Here is a 20,998-nt window from a genome sequence, read left to right on the forward strand (position 1 = left end):
CAGAACCATTTTACTGCCAGCAGCTGATCCCACACTTTAATCTGCTCTGTCTCTTGTCTATTAAAGCATCTCCCCACCCAACAGGTTGCCTCAATACGGGGCTCCCACAGAAAGTGGAGTGCATTTCTAGGGCCCAGTGCTCCACATCTTGTGTCTGCACAGTGGTGGGAGCCCGATCCCTGGAGCACCGCGAAACCGAGCAGAAATGGAAAGGCGAACAAGAGGTTATCTGCTTCTTTCTGCCCCAAAGTGGAAACTGCTAAATTTAACACATTCCTGAAATATTTCTGCTTAAGTCCCAGCTGAAACCTACCAGTGCTCCCCACTCCCTGGACCGTCTGGTGCAATTCTCATTTACCCCTGTGTCAGGAAACAAATGACAACAGGGAGGCTTCGGTTCGAGCTCTGAACTTGCTGCCTTACCTGTGGGGAACACATCCCTCTGCCTCTCAGCCTGCAGTGCCCGTCCACAAAAGGAATAAAAAAGGTAACAACCCTCCATTTTCTGCAGGACTGTGAAGAACTTGTGAATAAACCTTTAGAGCCTTTTAATTTCTTTCTTTTTTTTTTTTTTAGCCCTTACTCTAATCTCATTTCTTCTAGGGGACACAGAGCTCCTGTGGGCAGGGATCCTCTCTGGGAGCTATGGTTTGTGAGCGCTTCCTCCAACTCAAGCTGGACACCTCGTACCTGGCAGACCTCACCTTTTGCACAGCCACGTCCGACCGAGAGCTCCCCTTTGATGCTTTCTGCTCTGGTTCTTTCAGGCTGCAGTCCAGTAACTTTCCTTCTTTAAAGGAAGGCCAAGGCGATTTTGTTTCCTGACTTGTGAAGAGCTTTTCCTCTTCTTTCTTTGATCTGTGTAGTGAATTTGATCTCCCAGAAGAGCAGGATGAGTGTGTCTCCTTGCAGCCCGGTTCCGGACAGTCAGGATTTTGATTCATTGATTCATTTATTTTTATTTGGCATTTGTGTTTGGCAAGCTGAATGCGGGGCTCCAAGCAAGGTTCCTTCCTTAGGCCCAGGAGGAGGAAGGTGATCCCCGAAGCTGGGTGATGCCGTGCCACGGGCAGGATGCCAGGGCTCAGGCACCACTGGAGGCACAAACACAAGTTTTCATGGGCACCCCCAGCAAACCTACAGCAGATTCCTTTGGTAGCTCTGCTAAATAAAAGTTAAGCAATTGGCTCCGGGCATCTGACCGACCGGTGTTGGTGCTGGGATAAGAACAGGAGCCCCATCTCCCAGCCCCGAGACAGACAACAATTCTGTATATTCAATAAATAACCAGGGTATTTACTCAAATGAATGACTCTGAGCCTGTTCCAAGGAGTTAATTTAGTGCTAACTGACTGGATGGAAATGAAAAGGTCTCATTTTACATTAAGAATGATCACCTGACAGTTTTACTGAATATATTATGACAGGATTTATATGGCTATATAATTTTAGGGTATATTTGGAAGATTATTATCTTGATTTAAATAAACACCATCTCAAGAAAATCAACACTGAGTCAGGAACTTTTTGCACAAGAATAAAGGCAAGAAGTGAGCCTAAGTTGTATTTCGTGCCTTCTGCCAGCAGCTGCTTCGTAAAGTACAGGGTCCCAGAGTAGGCAGTGAGAGGCAAAAATCTCAAGGAATTCCTCAGTTATGCCAATTTAAATATCACGAGTGAACATGACAAGCTTCTTGCCCCAAACTTCTTGGCTGTACACAGGCAGGGAAGCAGAGGAGAATATGGACTGGAGGGAGGCGTGGGTGCAGGGAGGCAGGAGGAAGAGATCTGGATGTCAGAGTGTCAGGAGTGACCCTTAAAAAGGATCTTCTGGGAGGGTGAATGAGACGGAAAAAAACAAAAGCAAATATAGTGTAAGGACTCACTTTCACGCACCCTGTTTTCCAGGGGATGTTCCCATTCCCCAAACAAAAATTGAGCCAGAGCTGATCCCCTGCACAGGGCTGCAGCATCTCCTTCCCCGCCAGCACCGTGCTGTCCTGCAGGAAGGTGCCTCGGTAAAAAAGTCAGCGCCGAGGACACAACCAGCTGCCTTTCTCAGCCTCTCCAGCTCCCGAATCCCCTTCTGTCTAATTCTGTGTCTCTAAGTGTAATTGTATACAAGAAAACCACTCTCCAGGCTTGTTCTGTTTTACAGACTGCCTGATGGGATTATCTTTCCTGTCATTTTGAAGCTTGTAGAAGCGTGCGACTTACACCACTCAAGCTAAATCACACTCGAAGCACTTTGTCTGTCTAAATTGTTTTGAGGACCAAGTCATTTATTTGCAGATCGTGTTATTTATTTAGTAAAAAAAATAAAAATATATATATAAATGAAATGTAAGTAGTGAGTAATAAGGACATCGCAGTCAAGTAGCAATATCCTGTGGAGCAGATAAGTGCCAAACAGAAATGATCTTAAATATGCTGAAAATGGCACTGCCTGGTCTCAGACTACACAAAGAAAAGGCAACTTATTTGGTCAGGCACAATCTTCCTGGGAGGTAACGCAGGCTTAGATATTGCAGTGATGACAGGCAGCCGAGACGTGGCTAAGACAGGTAGATCGATTATTCCTGTAGCAGTAACCTTGGGGCAATATTTGTCTGTCATAACCCCAAAGCAGATCAACTAACATTTAGGGACTAATCTGATGCCCAATCCAGTCAGCGTGAATTTTTCCATTTATTTACTTCCATGGCCACCAGATCAGACCTTTTGGGACTGCAAGATATCACACGAGCTCCCGTTGCCGCTGGAGGAGCTGTACATGGGCAAGGAGCAGAAGTCAGGAGCTGCCGGGAGGAATCTGGTCCCGGCTTTAGCAAGCAACAGAAACATCACCCAGGGCTGGAAGGTGGCACATGCAGACACGGTGAGCCCGTTCTTGCTAGAGGACGCAGCAAGCAGGTCCATTGGGACCCTTACACCCCCAGGGCACGTGTCCCATGGGGTATCCCAGCCCAACATGTGCCAGCAGCTGTATGAGGCCAAAGCCTGTTCTCACTCCTTCCAGCACAGACCCAACGCCAGAGGTGACTTTTTGGGGTTTATCCTGCATTTAAGCAGGTATCTGGAAAAAAAAAAAAAGGCTCATGGTGGAGGGGACTGCGTGCTTTGAGGTGCTGCAGCAGGCTCTGAGAGTCCACTTATTTCCGAGTGAAGATGGATACCTCGAGAGGTTCTCCTCACCAGTAAATAATTCATAAAAAACAAACAAGCCCGGGTCTGTTTGAATTAGAACAAAATATTTCTTTAGAAAAGTGAAGTGATTAAGCGCAGGAGGAGCTGGAGATGACAGCTGGTGTCTGCAGCTCCTGATGAGTCACCTTCACTCGCCCTGGCCCCTCTCCCTGGGAAGCACGGCGGCGTTTTTTTTTAACCCTTCGAGATTCCCAGGAATGATTTGTCACCGGGGTTATTAGCATTTCTCCCTTGGTATCGACAGCTTGTCTTTCCTCCTTCTAACCGGTGAGTGATTTCTTCACACGCTCGCCAAATATAGCCAAATCACCATGGTAAACGTATCGACAGAATCATATTAACAGCTGCTGAGCATTTACAGGGCCGTAAGTTATACAAAAAAAGAAGGAAGGAAAACACACATGGAAATAAACCAACTCTGATCAGCAGTGACAAGCATTTATTTAGGACTCACTTGCTGGAAATATTTTTTATGCTTTAATTGCCAATTATAGGCTCCTACAGAGGGGTGGCTTTGGACAAAACCATCTCCTCAAACCAGAGCACCGAGGCAGTGTTGAGCACACCCTGCCTGGGTGTATCTTAGGGAAGAAGGGTTTGTTCTTAAAGGGGGAATTTCCATGGGGGGAAAGCCCTTGGAAGAGCACAGGAGAGGCTGACACAGGGCACAGTAGGAGAAGAGATCCTGCTTTGGCTTCCTGCTCCAGCCAGGACACACTCACCATCCCCGACCTGCCTCCTCACTCGCGATTATGGCTTTATTCAGGGACGCACAGCAAACACCTATGTGTAGGGCTCTGAATGCTTCCTTTGCAGCCCGTTGGGAATTAGCATCAAACCGGGGCTGGCACCGTTTCTGAAGGCACAATTTGAGCATCTTGGGTTCACCCCTCACTGCAAGAGTTAAGATTTTAATGTCTGCCATTTCGGGACTCGCAAGGACTGCCCTGCCACTCCAGCGTTTGGGGAGCAGCCCTGGAAGGCAGCACATCGAGCTGCCTCGCTGCTTCCCAGAGCTAACAGACTTCTTTACAGCTAACCATTAGAGTTGTTTTCTCTAACCACACTTGGACAAGCCCTCGCAGAGTTGAATTTCATGAGAGCTGTACTCAGCCACGCGGCTTCCTCCTGCCGTCAAGGGAAGAAATGGGATGGGGTGGGGCCGGGGCGCTGTTAACATGCAGAGAAATGTGCTGAAACCCCAAAGAGGGGTGTGCCTCTTCACCCTGCTCTCTCTCCCACTACATGCCCTAGCCTCTCCAGAAGCCCAGGCAGGATATCTGCCATCAGCTGCTCCCCAGAACCTCCCTGAGCCGCCTCGGAAAAGAGTTGGGGCTGGGGGCTCAGGTGTGAGTCCCTAGGGAGCAAACCAAATCCACAAGGCAGGGGAAACGAGTGGGCACCATCCAACACAGAGAGAAGCACAAGTCCACAGGGAAAGTGCTTATTCCGATCCCAGCTAATTTGCTCTGGCATTTGTCAAGCCAAACTGGGGGCTTGAATCTAAGCAACTTCTCCTGCCTCCACTGTTTCCACTTCTCCACTTTTCCCATGGAAAAATAAAGAACATGCTGCAAACCGAAACACATAAAGTTAGTGCGAAGCCTTTCTTCAAAAATCAGATGAAAAAGGTGCTTTATTTCTGTCTCTTCCCTCCAACTGTCTTCCCTGTTCAGCTTCTTACCCTCATGCACGCCCCTTCCTTCCCCAAACTCAAAAAAAAAAAATACAAAAAGAAAAGCACCCTCATGCCCTGTCCTACTCCATCCATCCTTGACGTCCCTCCCAGCCTTGCCTCTCTCAAGCCCTCTTTCCAAGCACCCCAAATGCTGCTCAGTGGGGCTGCAGAAGGCTCACCCACGCCCTCCACAGCCTGGGTTGACAGCTGGTGTGCCTAAAGCCACCTAAATAAAATAAACTTAAAGCAGGGGCTGCCAAAGAGAGAGAAGCCCCCTCCATCCTCCGGACTGCCCAGCCTCTTAGAAGCCAGGATGTGAAGACAGACAGACAGACACTGTGCCAAGCGGCTTGGAAGGGCACGGAGAGGTGGTGGATGTACGACAAGAACAGCAGCAAAAGCAGCTTCAGTTCAAGCCATGATGCAAATGTCCATGCTGAGGCTTTGGCTGCGGTTGGGAAAGGCTGCTCAGACCCACAGGTGGGCTTCAGCCGTGCCCCGTGCAGGAAGGCTTCAGCTGGACAAACCTCCCCTTTCTGCTTTTTGGGGGGGCTCTATGTCCATCCAGGCCAGCACGCTGCAAACCACAGGGAGGCTGCAGCTCGCTGGGGCAGACACAGCCACCATGTGTCCATGTGTCCCCATGGGGACATGGAACACCGGGGGGTGCGAAGGAGACACAGGACCCCATCACCACTCTTGACCCCTCCACCATCTTTGAATGAACCAGCCCCAGAAAGAAGCTTTCTGGACCCAAAAAAGAGTTTCTCAGGGGTCCTTTTATTCGGTCCCTTTAAATGATGTCTCAGACACCATTAGCTCTCCAAGACCTCTGCCCCGCTGCTCCAGCAAGTTTTTCCTTTGCTCAGTTGCACCTAGTGGCGGCCTGGGGGTACAGAGCTGCAACTGCCCCTGGATAGCAACGTATCAACCTGCCATTCTGCCATGGCACCCTGCCAGCTCCTGCACCCTCTCACCAACATGTCACAGTGTCCCCAGATGGGCTGCCTACAGGGCTTTCCTCTAGCCCTCGCCGTGCTCTCCTGCACCAGCTGGGAGCTGGACCACAGGGGCCTTGAATGAGGTCGGGGCTGGGGAAACACCCTCGCATCGCCCATCCTTGTCACCTCTAGCATCGCCCAGCTCCCAGGAAATGAAATACCAGCTCACCCAACCCCAAAACACTGTGGCTTTGAATTCACGCAGCTGCAGCTACCCCAAGAAGGACGAATGGATATGAAGCCATTTAAAAGGAGTGACCCCAAGGGAGCATCTGAGCCGCCCAGGACCAGCACGTAAATCTCTCCTTAGCAAATCCGCCTGTTAACAACGCGCTCAGCAGCCAACAAAGACTGTTTCCCAAGGAGGAGCCCTTCCCATCCCTTCCCACCCGGGGCTGGCCGGAGCCCACCGTCCCGCCTCGCTCCTCCCCATCCGCAGAGCAGCAGCAGGTGCCTGGCGCCCTGACCGCCCTGACGCATCCCTGAGGTGCTGCAGTGTCACCGGGAGCAGGAAAACTAGATGAAACCTTATCTCCAGAAGAAATCTACATCAACTTCCATGAGTAACAACCTCCGGAGACCTAGCGAGGCAGCCGGGCCGGCCCCATGGCAGCCCCTTGCCGTTGTCCCATGTGCCGGCGCGGGGCCAGGTGGCAGCCGGGTGCCAGGCGAGCACAGGGGTGGCAGGAGTTTGCTGAAGATGCTCAGGATGAAAGCTGCTCGAGCTGCTGTGCCAACGGTCGCATTCTTCATGTAGGAGAGCTCCCTCTAGGTTAAACAGGCCGGTATTTCAGAAGCCATTGCTCATTTTTGGAGTCCTGGTTCTGCCCCGCTGCCTGTATCTCCAGAGGAGCGTCCGTCCGTCTGTGAGCCTGGGGTGGCACGAGCGGGTGCCCATGCCACACAGAGGAACAAACACATGCCTCGCCGAGAGAAAAGTGGCACAATTTCATTCCTTCTGGGAGATGCGCTGTGGATCTACAGCAGCCAGCAGCCTCCGGGGACCGACATCCCCTCGCCACGCATGTGTGTGATGCGCACACCCTGCCATGTGCACACCCGTGTGCGCTGTGCTCGTGCCCCCACACCTGCCCTTAGCGTTTCAGCAGAGCTGCTCCGGCACGCTCAGCCCCTGCAGCCACACCAGGGATGGAGTCCACCCGCGGCTCCTCCAGCCAAAACCCCGATCTTTACCCCGACCCGAAACACGTATGAATTATTCCACACACCGGTGCGCGGTGGAGTTCAGCAGAGGCTTTTAAATTCGCAGAACTAGAAAAATCAGATGGAAAAGACTTAATGCCAAAAAATGCAGGACTGTTCCCTGCAGTGGTGTCCCAGGAGCTTTGAGCAAACTAGTTTTAAACATTGAAGTCTTTAATACAACTTCCTGTTTTATTTTTATTTTACCTAGGCTGGTATTTACTAATAAATATGCAGCTCGCTGTATACAGAACAGCGGGTAGCTCCCATTTACAGCTGTATATAACTGACTGCAATGTTCAACACCCTTTGCTATGCAGTATAATACCCACAATAAAACACATACCATATTTGCAACTGTGTCCACGCTACTATTCTGGTACGTGATGCACATTAAGAAACAAATCCAGAACACAGAAAAGAATTTACCATTTACACAAAAAAAGATGCGTTGGGATTTTCAATAAGATCTGGCATAATACAGTATCATTTTTGTATCTCGTCTGCTCCCTTGGTCTTGCTGATTTAATACGTTTTTTCTCTCTGTAACCATAAACCTATACCTTGTATATAGATTTTTTAAGCATAGCATACTCTGCAAGTGTGTATTTATAAAACTTTACCATCGAAATGTAAGAATTGTCAGAATGACTCGGTCCAAGGTCCATCCAGGCCAGTATGCTGTTTCCTTGAGCTTTTCAGGTTAATATGGATTAGGCAGACAATAGGGTTTACTACAGCACCCCTCATTTTACGGCCGTGTTAGCAATGGTAGCGCTGCCTATGGATACCTGTAGAGCACAGCAGACAGGGCAACAACATCAACCCTGTAGGGAGGGAAACTGAGGCAGGGGAGAGGGAGAGGAGCCACCTCTGCCCCCTCCAGCGCCGCATCCTGCCCCGCCAGGCACCGCAGAGGGGCCACCAGCCCGGGGGCTGCTCTGGGAAGAGTTAATGGTGGAGGTGGCGAGCCCGAGCGCTGCAGGTGTCTGCTTTTAATTCTCTGCCGCTCTTCTCCCAAACAGCACCGGGGTTTTCGCCCTCCCTCCTTCTCCTTTACCAACGAGTGCTTAGCATAAGGGAGGCGCGGGGAGCCAGGGCAGCCGGGAGAGCTCCTGCAGCCCCTTCGAGGCAACCTGAGCAGGCGCGAAAAGGCAGCTGGCTGGAGCCCAGCGAGAGAGCGGGGACCGTGGGACGAGTCTTTTCACATCTGGTTAAGTACTGCTAAACCCTCCGACGAGCTGCCTAATTATTACAACACTTCTGCTGAAAAATTAACGTGCTTGGCCGGCTGCACTGGGGCAGAAAGGGTAGGAAAGCAGCTGTCAGGATGCAGGCAGCGATGGGAGCACCAAGAAAGGAGGTTTGCGGCACGAGGGAAGGGCATCGGCATCGTGCTGAGAAAACGAGGCTGTTTTCTCCCTGCTTTTTCTGCTTCATGGCCCCCAGGACAGGGAAGCGCCAGCAGCGTTGGCACCCCAGCCCGGTCACCTCTTTGCCAACAGCTAGCAGAGATGCTCTGTTCACCACTCCGTGCGTAGCCCTCCTTTCAGTGGCTTTGACACAACCCCACCACGGCACCTTATTTCTGTAGGTCCCTACAGGTCCTGTAGGCACAGAGGCACCGCTCGTCGTTCGTATGCGCATCTCCCTGCAAAACCTACTTAGAAAGGGCTGCGGAAAGGAAATAAATAGCTCGCTGCCGTGGCTCCCCCAGGGTGGCCCTCTCCATTTCGGGTTATCGCAGGCGTGCTGGTGGGTAAGCCTGTTTCTTCTCCAGCTGCAGTGTTTTTAATCTCGCTCTCTGCACAAAAAGGTGGGCTTCTTTCCCGAGAGGTGTCCGAGCACACCCAAAGAACTCCGTACAAGCAGCAGCCCGCTGGGCGCCTTTTACCCACAAGCGTTTGATGAAATTAATGACACAAAACTAAGTATAAAGGCTAAGACAAATAGAACTGGCAACAACTTGAACCTTTGGCCTGTCCTTTGAAAGTCTCTGGCAAGTCTCAAATCTTCTTGATCTGCTCACTAAAGGGATGACTGTCCCACAATTATTTTCCAAGCATTTGTTGGCAAGTTGGAGGAGGAAAAAGTCATTTCGCTGAAGCTGTTAGTACAAAAGCTCAGCTCCAGCCAGGGCCCTGGACTCCACTTCAAATTATAATATTTTAAGTACCTGAAAATAAATATTTTGTCAGCTGCTGAGAATTAAGAAGTAGCTTCGACCTTTCAGAGAGGGGAACCCTGCGGAGAGCGGCGAGCCTCAGAGAGTTAGCTGCAAAACAAGCCTTGCCCGAGCCATCCGACCTGCCTGGCGCACACGTCCTCCCCGCCGCCACGCTCCCGGCTGCCCTGTGAGCACCCACAGCCCTGGGGGGCACGACGGGCTCTGCTGCACCCCAGCCTTCCCAGCTGGGCAGGGTGCTGTTGGGAGACCCTAGAATAATGCTTTATGGATGCTAGGAGCGAAAGGAGCATCCCCGAGACGGCAACCGTGCAGTGGCGGTGCTGCCGACAGGGCTGCCAGCCCACTCCCGCGGTGCTCATCGCTGCTATTGTTCCGGGCTGTCCGAGGAATTTCATCCACTTGCACGGGGATTAAAAATGCCTGCTGTTGTTTTCTAAATGGGACACTCGCTCCGACGGCGGCCAGGCACCCGGGTGGATGTGCCGCCCGGCCCTCGGCCGCCGGAGCGACGACGAACGTTGTTTGTGCTCCAGCACCCGCACAAAGCAGGAGACCTTCGGTTTTGCAGCAGAGCTCAAAGAGTTAAATCCGCCTCCCTTCCCCCCAATCTTTCTGCCTTTGGCCTTTAGATCAGCCCTGGTTGCCAATGAGGACTCATCGAAACACCACGAGGCTGGGCCTGTCAGGAAGGAAACCAGCGCGTCCAGAGTTTTGTTGTTCTAAAGACTTTTTTTTTTAATTTTATTTTACTGCTCAGGAAGGAAGCCAGAGCCTGTGCTTCAACTCCAAGAATGTCGATTACTCATCCTTCCCTGCATTATTTCTTTTATCTCTCACTTTTATCTACCTTACTCCAAATTTTTTCCCCCTTTTCTTTCTCTGCTGTTCCTAGCCACTGTTTTCAGCAGTTCATCCAAGTTCCACCGCCAAAAAATAAAACTTGGTGACTGTTTCTTCAGAGCAAATGACGATGCTACTGTTTATTAAGCAGGCCCCCATCCCTCCCCCAGCCCCTCCAGCCAGCCGTGTCAGCCCTGGTGCAGCACTGCGGGTACCAGGGCTCCAGCGGCCGCCCGGGACCTGAGCCCCTCGGAGACGTGGATGCAACTGCCCTCAGCTGTGCTGCGGGAGCGGTGTAAGCCCTGCTTTAGAGATGTGCCACGAGAAAGGACTCTGCTTGTCCAAGGTCAACAGAGCCCACAGCACAACACGAGCTGTGCTCGGGGCTTTGCCCAGGCAGCCCTTCCCTCTTCCTGCTCCGCGGGCTGGGAGGAGCAGGCGCGCTGCTTTGTGCCGACCGATGTGCCCTTCACCTCCGTTATCCCAACGGCGGTCAAGCTGGAAATGTGCAGCAAACGTGAAATAACCAACGTCTGAAGAACTCGCAGCACATTTCCTTAGCGTGGGTCTGGGGTCACCTGGATGCCAGCGAGCCACCTGAGTACACAGCGGAGGGGCCGTCAGCGAGCGGTGTCTAACTGCCTCTCCTCTCGGGGCCCTTTCTGCAAAACCCATCACACCACGCCGGGATTTCCTCTGCCTCTTTGCCCAGGTGCAGCTAACAACCCAGACACAACAGGCAACATCCAGGACAGCAGGGTCCCGGCTGGGTTTCATTGACACCGTAACCCCCCAGGGCAACCCTGCTCACCGGGGGGCGGGCGCGCGGACTCAGGAGGCTTGGATCCTCGCAGTGTTCCCAAAGAGACGACCCGATGGGAAGCATTTCCCCAGCTGAATGCCCCTTCTGCCTTGAAATGTGCTGCAAACCCGGGGCCTGATCCATGCACAGCTTCCCCAGACGGCAGCAACATCTGAGACCCATTCAAGTGGGACCAGTTCAAGTTCTCTCTCCCCAGCTCTGCCTTCCTCTAACATGATCTCCCTCTGTTTCCACAGTCAACGCGTTGTTTTCATTTTAAGAGGGAAAATAATGAGATGGTGGGAACATTACTTCTGGCTAATGGAGACGGAGATCTGCAGACTTTCACTGCTGAGTTTTTCCAATATATCCCCGTCCTGATCCAAATAGCATCACACTTATTTCAGTCCTGGGCGCAAAACATTGGCCAAATTGGGACAGAAATAACTTGTAGCCCCTTTCTACTTCACACTCCCTCAAAGATCTCTGCAGAGCTTGCTGACGTTTGACTTCTGGTCTACAGACTCCCTGCCTCCCCCAGCACTTAAATCTCCAGGCTCCCTCCACACAGCCACCCCCGAACATGCTGGCCCCGATGCTCAGCCTCTTCCACCCTGGTCCCATTCCAGTGCCCCAGTGGTCAAACTGGGGAGGCAGAAGAGAAGTGAGGGAGGGAAAACCTCTCCGTAACATATCTCGTGTTGGAAACAAGGCTAGAGGAGAAGGCTGAGCTGCGATCTGGTACCGAGCCTTCTCGCATGCCAGCGCAGCTGTCAGCACAGGCTCTCTATGATGAAGGATTGCTATCCTATGCCCCCTTATAGTGAGGGATGCTACAGGACAGACAGTTGCACATACTAAATGGCTTTGCAAGTTGGTTCATAAAGGGAAACAACACCAGAATCAGATGAAAAGGTTGAGACGTTTTTAATTTAAAATAACTTCATTAGAAACAAGGTGATTTGTACTGAAAATCCTGACAGAAAGACATGGGCCCATTAGGGCAGTCCCCTGAGCTGCACTTTTTGCTCTACCTACAAACCCCACTGCACTTTGGCGAGGCTGCCGCACACAGCCTTCATCCCACAGCTCACGGCTGACTGCCCCCCGACACTTTTGGGGGGCACAGCATCCGCAGAAGGACGTGTCCCCCCACCTGGCCCCGCTCCACACAGCCGTATCACACGTTTGCAGAGCACAGGCAGGTCTGCAGGACTGTACCAGAACAAAGCCAATGCATAAAAGCCCTTGTGTCTTTCCAAATTAAAACCTGGACTTTGTTACTCTGTCTAGAGCCAGTTACCAAGAATCTGTGCTACTGCAGGAAAACAAGGACACGGCTTCCAGCTCTTCCTCTTACGGGTATCCAGAGACACGCAGTGCTTTCCTTTTCCCACTGCAGAGCAGCCGTGTACCGGGAGCCCGGTACTGACGAGAAAAAGTACAAAACACGGTCTTGTCCCGAAACGCTGATGAGAAAGCAGCTCCCATCTGCTACCAAACAAGGATGATTTCAAAACAACCCTGATTAGAGACAATGTGAGGAAAAGCACCATGGAAGTGTCCCGGACCTGAGCTCAAGGAACATTTGCACTGTCACCGGGACTCCTTCCCCACCTTACCGGCATTTAAGACAATAAATCTTTCTTTTCCCAGATTTGCTTTCTCCCCTTTTCTGCTGCTGATGGGACTGCTGTAATTCAAGATGCCAGCAAGTAGTTGAAGGAGAAAGTAATGCTGATGGCTAAGGGGTGCCTGGCTTATCACAGCCACCATCAATGTTTTCAAAATAAAAGACAAAGAACAAGATGACGGACACAGATAGCACCGAACCCCACAGCCCGTGTTCACTCAGAGCTCTCAGTGACTCCAGGGATGAGTCCCAGAGATGCTTCATGTATGTAATCCTGTGCCAAATAGGTGGGACAAATAGGGCACTGGACTACATATGGTGGCTCTTGGCACCCAGCAGAAAAAAAAAGCAAGGCCACATCAGCCACCGTGCACCTGGGAACACGCACCCAGTCCTGGCTAGCATTCTGCAAGGTTTGGCCAAAAAATATCCTAAAGGCAGTGGGAAATTAGTGGCACGAAGACGGAAAGAAAACTGAATTCAGGGCAGGGAATTTGCCCAGAATGTCTGCAACCTGCGAGTTTGCATGCGCGCCGGTCGGTGCAAACACAGCAATCACGCAGGCCAGCAGAGCAAAACAGGCAAACAGAGAGGGTGCATAAAGGGGAGAAAGGCGTGCACGCAGGTTGGACACGCAGGGTACAAACAGACGTGCCCTTCTACAAAGGACGCTGCTCAGGAATTCGATACCACATTACAGAAGACAATTTCCCAGTTAGAAATTCATCGTTCCCAAGGAATTTGCATAGCCAAAAAATGTCCTCAGAAGTCCCCAAATCTGCTATTCTCTCCTGAAGGACAGGGGTGGAAAATTCATAGGCTATCAAGCAAACTGACATGATCAAGGACCACCACTGACATGAGCTGCCGGGTGGAAATTGTCACAATTCGCTGGCAGCGGCTGCTTTTCTTGGAATACAGCATTAGCAGAAAACAACCTTGCCCCCGCTATGAATTTGCATTAGAAATCCATAATAAAAATAAAGCCTAATATTATACAAATGGGTACAGTTCTCTATAGTGCTCCTGATGCAGATTAAGGTTAGACAGATTTTAGATGACAGTTATTTACCTCAGTCTAACACCATGTATGCACAAATGGAATTTATTTTATAGCTGCAGATATTAAGCAGAGGAAGAGATGAGAGGAAATCTTAGAGTCTCACGTAAAATATAATTACGCCTGTTTTCTGCTCCTTGGAAGGCAAACAAAGAGGGGAAAATGAATCTGCTGCTAGCACTTAATGGGACTTGTCTAAACGGTATCAAACAAATAACAACCGCCAACAATTCACAGAAACCCTCACGCCTGTATTTTCCAGGGGGGAATTCTGGAAACTCTACGACCACGTTGGCTCCAACTGCTTCAGCCCCACGGAGCAGGGCTGGGCCCGGGGAACCTGCAAGCCTGGGAACGTCCCTTTCCTTTGGGACCTTCAGATTACTAAAGAAGGAGAAAAGAAATGGCGAGGCACCATTGCTTGCTGTCTCCCTCCTTCCTGCAAGGCATGCCCACTCCTCCACGCCTCTCCCAAGCTGCAGTCCTCGCAGATCAACCAGGAAACTGTCGCTAACTCTTGAATTTTGCAAGTTAGCAAGTGAAATAATAAAACAATGTTTTAACTGTCGGAGATCCTGGCTCTCAAAGTGCACTTTGGTCATTTCCTTTAATAACTGTAGTTTAGTGGTAATGATTTATAATAGTTCATAATATTCTACTGACTGTACTATATTAATAATACTAATACTTTGCCCTTGCGCAGCGCCTTCTGTCAAAAGCTATGGGGCAGCTCGTGCCAGCCCCACGCTGCAGAGGGGCAGCCGTGCCCCCCAGCCTGCCCAGCTCCGCATTTGGGGTCCCAGCCCAGCACAAAGCCCACCCCCATTACTCCGCTGGGACTTGCTGGCAGCAGCTGGGTCCGATCAATGGGGCTGGAGGCGTGATGTGCTGAAATCCTTCTCGAGAAGCAGGGTTTGGCTGGTGTTTTGGGGCTGTGCTTTTGATGGGATGGACAAGTGGCTGAATTAACTGGGTGAGATGCGGGGTTTGCCCTGTAAGCGCTCCCATGAGTGGTCAGACACATGGAGAAGAAAAGGGACGGCACATATTTCCTGCACGTGTGCCCACCTCTGCAGGAGGAGGTGGATAAATAGGACATTTACGGTTTGCTCAGCCTTTCTGCTCCAGAGTTGCAAAGACACCAAATAACAGGAATGGCCCCAGGAACCGCCGGCATCACCAAACAACAGCAAAGCCAGCCAGGTGGTGGTGGCTGTGTGGGGACACATTTTGGAGGAGAAAACAGACCGAGCCCTTCCCCAAAACAATGCTCCATCCCTCTGCTGAGAGCCGGGTGCAGGCAGGGAGGGGGGCTGCAGCAGCACCGCCACCCACACGGGTGGGAGGGCACGGCCAGGCGGCGGTGGCGTGTCCCCCCATGGTCATTAGGTATTCCGAGTGTGCCGGAGAGCCCCACGTAGCAGAGAGAGAAATATAAACTGGAGACGGGCAGAGGCGAGCCATGCCAGATGGCCCCGCAGCCGGCAGGGGCTGCTCCCACCCAGCCCGTCCCCACTTCTACTGTTCAAACATTTCTTTATCCCAATAAGACAATTAAGGCGAGCAGCATGGAAAGGAGTCTCGGCAACAGTTTGCAGGGGGAGCGGGAAGGCTGTCGCCGGAGAAGCAGAAAAAAGAAGGGATGGATGGGCTCCGAGCTCCATCCAGGCTCCACGAGGACAGCGTGCCAGCCGTGCCATGGGGAACACGCGATGGGGACCCTCGTCCTGTCCCTCCCTGCGGCTCCTCCACCCAGCGCGCCGCAAGGCAGAAAGCAAACGTTCCACTAGATTTATTTCATCATTTCGTAAGCAATTTTAAGCTTGCAATTTCCTGTGGTCGCGGCTGATTATTATTAGCAGCAAAGCGTCACTCCACGTTAGACCCCAAATTTTACCTGCCTCGGACGTGGTGAAGTGCTTCAGGAAGGGTGGCAGCGTTACAGGGGGTGTGCACGTGTGTGTGTGTCAGGGGGCTGTGCCCAGGCAGCCTCAGTCTGATGCCCACGGTGCTGCAGATTTTGGGAATTCAAGCTGTGGTCATTGCAGCCCCAGTGTCCAGCACCTGAAGCACGATTTACATTTTCGCAGCACTTGATCAGTAACAAAACCGTTGTTTCCAAGGCTGAACTACCTCCATGCTGGAGATGGGCTTTGAAACCCTAAACTGGAACAAGGAGCTCACTGATATGGCGCACAACTTCACCCGCAGGGGGGCAACAGTCTACAGGACAAAGTGACCACGTGCAAAGAACCAAGGATAAATATCATTATCGAAAAGAAATAGTAGAACCAATGTTAATAAACCCCACACACAGCAGTCCCAAGAGCACAGTGAGGACCACAGGGTGCCCACCAGCAGGCCAGGAGCTGGGTGGGAGCTACCAGCACCAGCAGGGAAACCGAGGCTGAAGGAGCCGGGCTGTGACACGAGGCTGGAAGCTGAGCCAGGACAAAGAGGTGGCAGGTCCGTGGCACACCAGGCCGAGCTCCACAGCAAGTCACAGGCAACACATGATGAGGATCAAGGAGAAGACAGCAACAGGAAGCCATCTCTTGTGGAACCACAAGGGCTGGAGCAAGGAAGCCTCAGAGAGGTGGCTGAGACGTCGGCTGGGACGAGGTCCAGCTCTTTGCCCAGAGATCCTGGTCCTGGCATGGACTCATGCCGATCACTTCATGGGGAAGTGACGCCGTGGTGACTGGGTACAGAACGCCACTGGGACAGATTTTATTGGAAGCAAAGAATAAAAACAACGGCCTTTTTTTTTTCCAGATTTTAAAATGGGTCTGTAGATCTCTTTTGCAGAAAGGAACACGCCATTTATTTCCACTCCTTCTAGGAATCTCAACTATTGTATGCTTATTAAAGGAAACCCATAAAACACGTCGCCCAGTGTCTTTAACACACACTTTACAAGAAGCCCCCAACCTCCAACAAATGGCATTATGTTTCTCAGCAAGGCCCCGCCGAAGGGCCCCATCCAGCACGCCTTACGTCTGCCCTCCCTGGAAAGGCTCCGCTGTCGTACACGCTCCCTGGCCACATCGCCCCGGACGTCCTCAGTGCCTGCGCTTCGCAGCAAGGGACACCATGTCCAACAACAACAATTTCAGCCCGATTTGCCGTGAGCCGTCCCCCTTCGCGAGCAGCAGCACAGACCCCAGCACTGGCCCAGCACCCCTGGAGAGCACCCCCCTGCCTCCGATCTCCGTTCACCCAGAGACTGAGCAATCGCCTCCATACAAAGAGATCTCATGGGGCCAGGTGCTAATAGTGGTTACACCAGCACAAATCCCAGATAATTTTACTGAATTGAGCAAATTTTCTACGTTGGCAGAGACAGGATGAGACTTGACTCCCTTGATGCCCAGGACTGAATAGCACAACTTCCGAACGCTGCCCAGGATGAAAATGCCTGACTGGGTTCTCATTGTGTTGCAAAGTACCTCGAGCGTGAAGTTATTTTTCAGGAATATTAAAACAGTCCAATAAATTCCTTTAAAAAAAAAAAAAAAGTTTTTCAGAAAATCACTCTTTAAGTTACGGGGTAAAACAAACATTTTAATGAGCTGTTCAAAAAGGGTTCTCGTGCAGTGGCACAGAAGACTCTGCAGTGCAATTACAGTGATTCATCTTCCACATAACACGAACCCTTTCAGGAATCTGAAAAAGACAACTAAACGGCTGGGCTCTGCACATCTGGAGAGCACCCCTTAGACACACGAAGGTGCTGCTGATCGAAGAAAATTTCTCAGTTTTTGCCAGCTCTTGTAGAAGACTTATTGCGTTTTGCCTTGAAGCTACAATCACCTACCTGCAGCAGCTTCTCCATCAGGAGCAAAAGCACGCAGCTTTGACACAGAGGCATAGCAAACAGGCACACCCGGAATACCCAAAACTTCTCAGGAGCCAAAAAACAGAGACAACAACCCTCCCCGAAGCACGCATTTGTGCAGAAACTCCAAAAACGTGTATGTAAGTGTCAATACAAAACGGGATCGCGATTAGATCTGCAGAGCGCAGCCTCTTGAATTCCTCTTTGCGGAAGTTTTTCTTTTCTAATGGTGAGCATAAAAGATCATTAGGATCCACTAAAAAGCCCAGCTGCTCACTCGCTCGGCCTCCAGCAAACACTCCCATCCGCGCGTATGCACACGCCAGATAAACCCGCGGTGCTAATGGAGCTAAGTTTCCATGGTGCAGCATCTATATATGATGGGAATATGATACAGAGCCAACAGACATGTTTAGTGTAAACTGTCCCGGTAGTTACGCAAGAATTTTAATGTCAGTGAAACATCAGGGACGTCGCCTGTGCTCTGCTCCACCGTGCAGCCAAGCGTCTTAAAGAAACGCGGCGATACGGGGAAGGAAAAGCAGACCGAACCACCTTCCACCTCTGGGCGAGTTGTCAAAGCTGGGTGAAGTTGTCGTTGTTCCTCCTCCCCTCCTGGCGAGCCCCCGCGGCAGCGCGGTGCCGGGTGCCTGCGCCCAGCCCCGGGGACGCGGCACCGTGCTCGGTGCTGGCAAGGACACGGCACCTTGGTCCGCAGCTGCGCGCCGTGCCGCCTAATTCATCTAACAGATTTACTTCTCCAAAGGGGGTGTCTGACAGGGGGTTGCCAGCAAGATACACGGCAGCTGATGTGCTCGAAATTCTTTTAGCAAGCGGACACGCTCCTCAGCCGCTATCTCCCGGAGTATTTTTTGAGCAAGGTCCCTTCCCACAGCCAGGTTGTATTGGAAAGGGAAAGGGCACGGACGAAAAACGTCCCCAAGCCTCGAGACCTCACCCGCCTCCCCCCAGCAAAATAATTATGCTAACGGTTACGCACACGCACCCGTCCACACGCGCTGCCACCTACAGCTGCGGATCCACGGCCCCACGAGGACGGCCAGGAGGTGCTGAGCAATGCAAGGAGCTGGTGGCACAAAAAGTGCCACGGCCAGGGGTGGATCGGGAGCAGGGGGAGACGGAAGAGATCACGTCTGTGGTGCAAGGAACACACGGCTTCTGCCTTGAGTGGGAATCGCCCTACCCTCGCAAACGCTGACATAAAAGACACACTTGCAGCATATTTCAAAACCAAAGAGCGATGGATTTACAAGGCAGGTTGATTTTATGATGACTTTTATTGAAAAGGTACGCTGGGTTTAGGCAGATGCCTTTTAGCGCCGGTAAGTTAGCACAGCGCCTAATTCAAGGAGACAGCCTGAGGAAGCAGCGCCGACAGGGGAGAGAGAGCCACAATGTCTCTATTACTCTCCTCGGCATCATAAACGGGAGAGGAAAAATCACGTCTGAAACGGAGAGGAAGAAGCGGCGCAGCAGATTTTCATCGCAAAAAAAAAATATATAGTAATAATGATAATGACGGCAATAACAGAATTGTTTTCTAGGAAGAAAATTCAACAGAACAAAGGAGCCCACGTTAAAAGCAAACCCCTGGCTCCTTGGGTTTAGAGGCAAACTAACCATAACTTAGCGCTCTTCTTTGGGGTATGACACTCCATTTCCCTCTGAGCAGCCCCCGGAGGGGTCAGCACCCTGCTCAGCACCCCTGGAAGCCATCGGGGAGGACAGTGCCCCTCCGTGCTGCCACACCAGCAGGGAAAGGCAACAGGGGAGCAGGGAGCGACAGCCGTGGACGTGTGGGCTGCTTTGCCTCAGCCCAGCTGCCCGCCCGTGAAAAGACGCCTTGCCTTTCAGCAGCTTCCAAAGGGGGGAAGCAGGCAGGGAAAGCACACGGCATACTTTGGGAAACGGCTCACTGAGCCGTGGGAGCAGGTTGGGGTTTGTGTCTTGGAGAGGGTGCTCGGTGGCCAGAAATATTCTCGAGTTAACCAGCGTCCAAACCTGAGGCACAAATGCTGACGGTGATGCATTTGCTACAAGAAGGGTGGGTGTGAAGACAAGGTCGGGATAAGACACCTGAAGAAGCAGGGCGTACACACTTGCTACGAGATCTGGGAAAGTCTGTGGCTACCCGCTCCAGCTGGCCCCCTGTTCACACACATGCACGTACAGCATCTGTATCCCTGCACTGGGGCACAGGCATCTGCATGTAAAGTCAGGTCAACGTTGTCCCCAGCTGCGTGCTGGAAGACAAGTTCCCTTCCAGAGCACCTCCCCTTAAGACCTGTCGTTGTCCATTTATAAGACACGAGGCAACACTGCGTGGTTTAGCCCGGCAGGGAGGAAAGGCTGTCTGTCCTCTGCTTTCCGCACGAGCCGCAGCACTGCAGGACAGCCACCTGTCGGGTATGCCAACGAGGCACGACTAGAGAAAAACCAACAAGTCAACGGAGGTACTTACATCTGTCACTTCGGTCCTCGGGACTGGACGAGGTCTCCCGGTCAGAAATGAGGCCAGAAACCGCAAAGATCTTCTTCCCCGTGTCATCGACCTTGAGCGAGCCGGGGGAGCTGGAGGGGAGCTGGGTGCCAAACTCGTACTCCTTGCCGTCAGCGTCCGAGAAGCGCAGGTGGGGCGAGTCGGTGTCGTGGCAGTTCTTGAGGCGCTTGGCCGGCGTGAAGGCCGACTGGTAGCTCTCCCGGTCCTCGGTAGACGCGAAGGGGCGGAAAGCCCCGACCCCGCTGTGGTTCAGCATGCTGATCGGGGTGCAGTCCAGGTTGGGGGGCGCGAACTGGGGGTGGAGGTGAAGCAAGGACGGGGGAAAGTCACGGTTTGCGAACGCTCCCGGCACCCCGCCTTGCCGGTGGTACATGGAGGCAAAAGTGTAGGAGCCGTTGGTAAAGGGAATGTGCACGTCCTTGTCTGCTGACACGGGGACCCCAAAAGGCCTCGGCTGCTGGCACGGAATGGAAGCGTCACGGCTGGCTTCGGCGGTGGAGGCGAGCACCATCAGCGCTGGGGAGGCCAGCGGGTTGGGGAGGTAGGGTGAGTTCTCCATCTTGAACGCTGCCCGGTGTAAGTCCATCGGAGTCTCTTTCCTCAGCAGGATCGCAGGCGGAACAGTCTTCCCTGGAAGGAAAGCAAAGCGAGGCCTGGGGATGGAGCAGGGAAACCTAGTGGAGCATCATCACCCTCCGAATGCTGCAAGGAAAGAGGAAAGAAAAGAAAAAAAATGACTGGTTAGGTTTCTGCCCTCGTCTCCCTGGGAAGCTCCAGCAGCAGGGTGGCCACTTGTGTTACAACCAAGCGGCCAGAGACGCGCTGCTCTTCTCATTCAAGAAAATCAATAGACAACTTCACACACTGGTGGGATCAGCTCTGGCCCTCCAGGTTAAAGGATGTCATCCAGTGCAGACGGATGAAAGGCAAACCAAAGAGAGGAACGCTCGGATTTAATAACCCCCTAATAAACAAGGTTCGGTCTAAAATTAAGATAGGAGCTCCAAACTAAAATCGGAATTTGATA

General features: G+C 52.0%; 1 protein-coding gene and 1 long non-coding RNA gene across 8 annotated transcripts in view; one reads left to right on the top strand and one right to left on the bottom strand.

Moving 5' to 3' along the window:
- The window catches only part of LOC308199358, a 59,031-nt gene extending 43,113 nt beyond the window's left edge, over window positions 1-15,918 (top strand). The window contains exon 2 of the long non-coding RNA XR_013954588.1: window positions 4-15,918. This is a non-coding gene — a long non-coding RNA (uncharacterized lncRNA). The remainder of the gene's footprint in view (window positions 1-3) is intronic.
- RNF220 (ring finger protein 220) overlaps window positions 1-20,998 on the bottom strand; it is a 196,305-nt gene that overhangs the window by 168,785 nt on the left and 6,522 nt on the right. For all 7 annotated transcript variants that reach the window (XM_080603398.1, XM_080603399.1, XM_080603403.1 and 4 more), the window contains one exon: window positions 19,933-20,673. In XM_080603398.1, coding sequence (XP_080459524.1) covers window positions 19,933-20,557 — 625 coding nt within the window. In that variant the 5' untranslated portion in view covers window positions 20,558-20,673. The remainder of the gene's footprint in view (window positions 1-19,932; window positions 20,674-20,998) is intronic.

Source organism: Anser brachyrhynchus (assembly GCF_964034855.1).
Source record: "Anser brachyrhynchus genome assembly, chromosome: 8".
NCBI lineage: Eukaryota > Metazoa > Chordata > Aves > Anseriformes > Anatidae > Anser > Anser brachyrhynchus.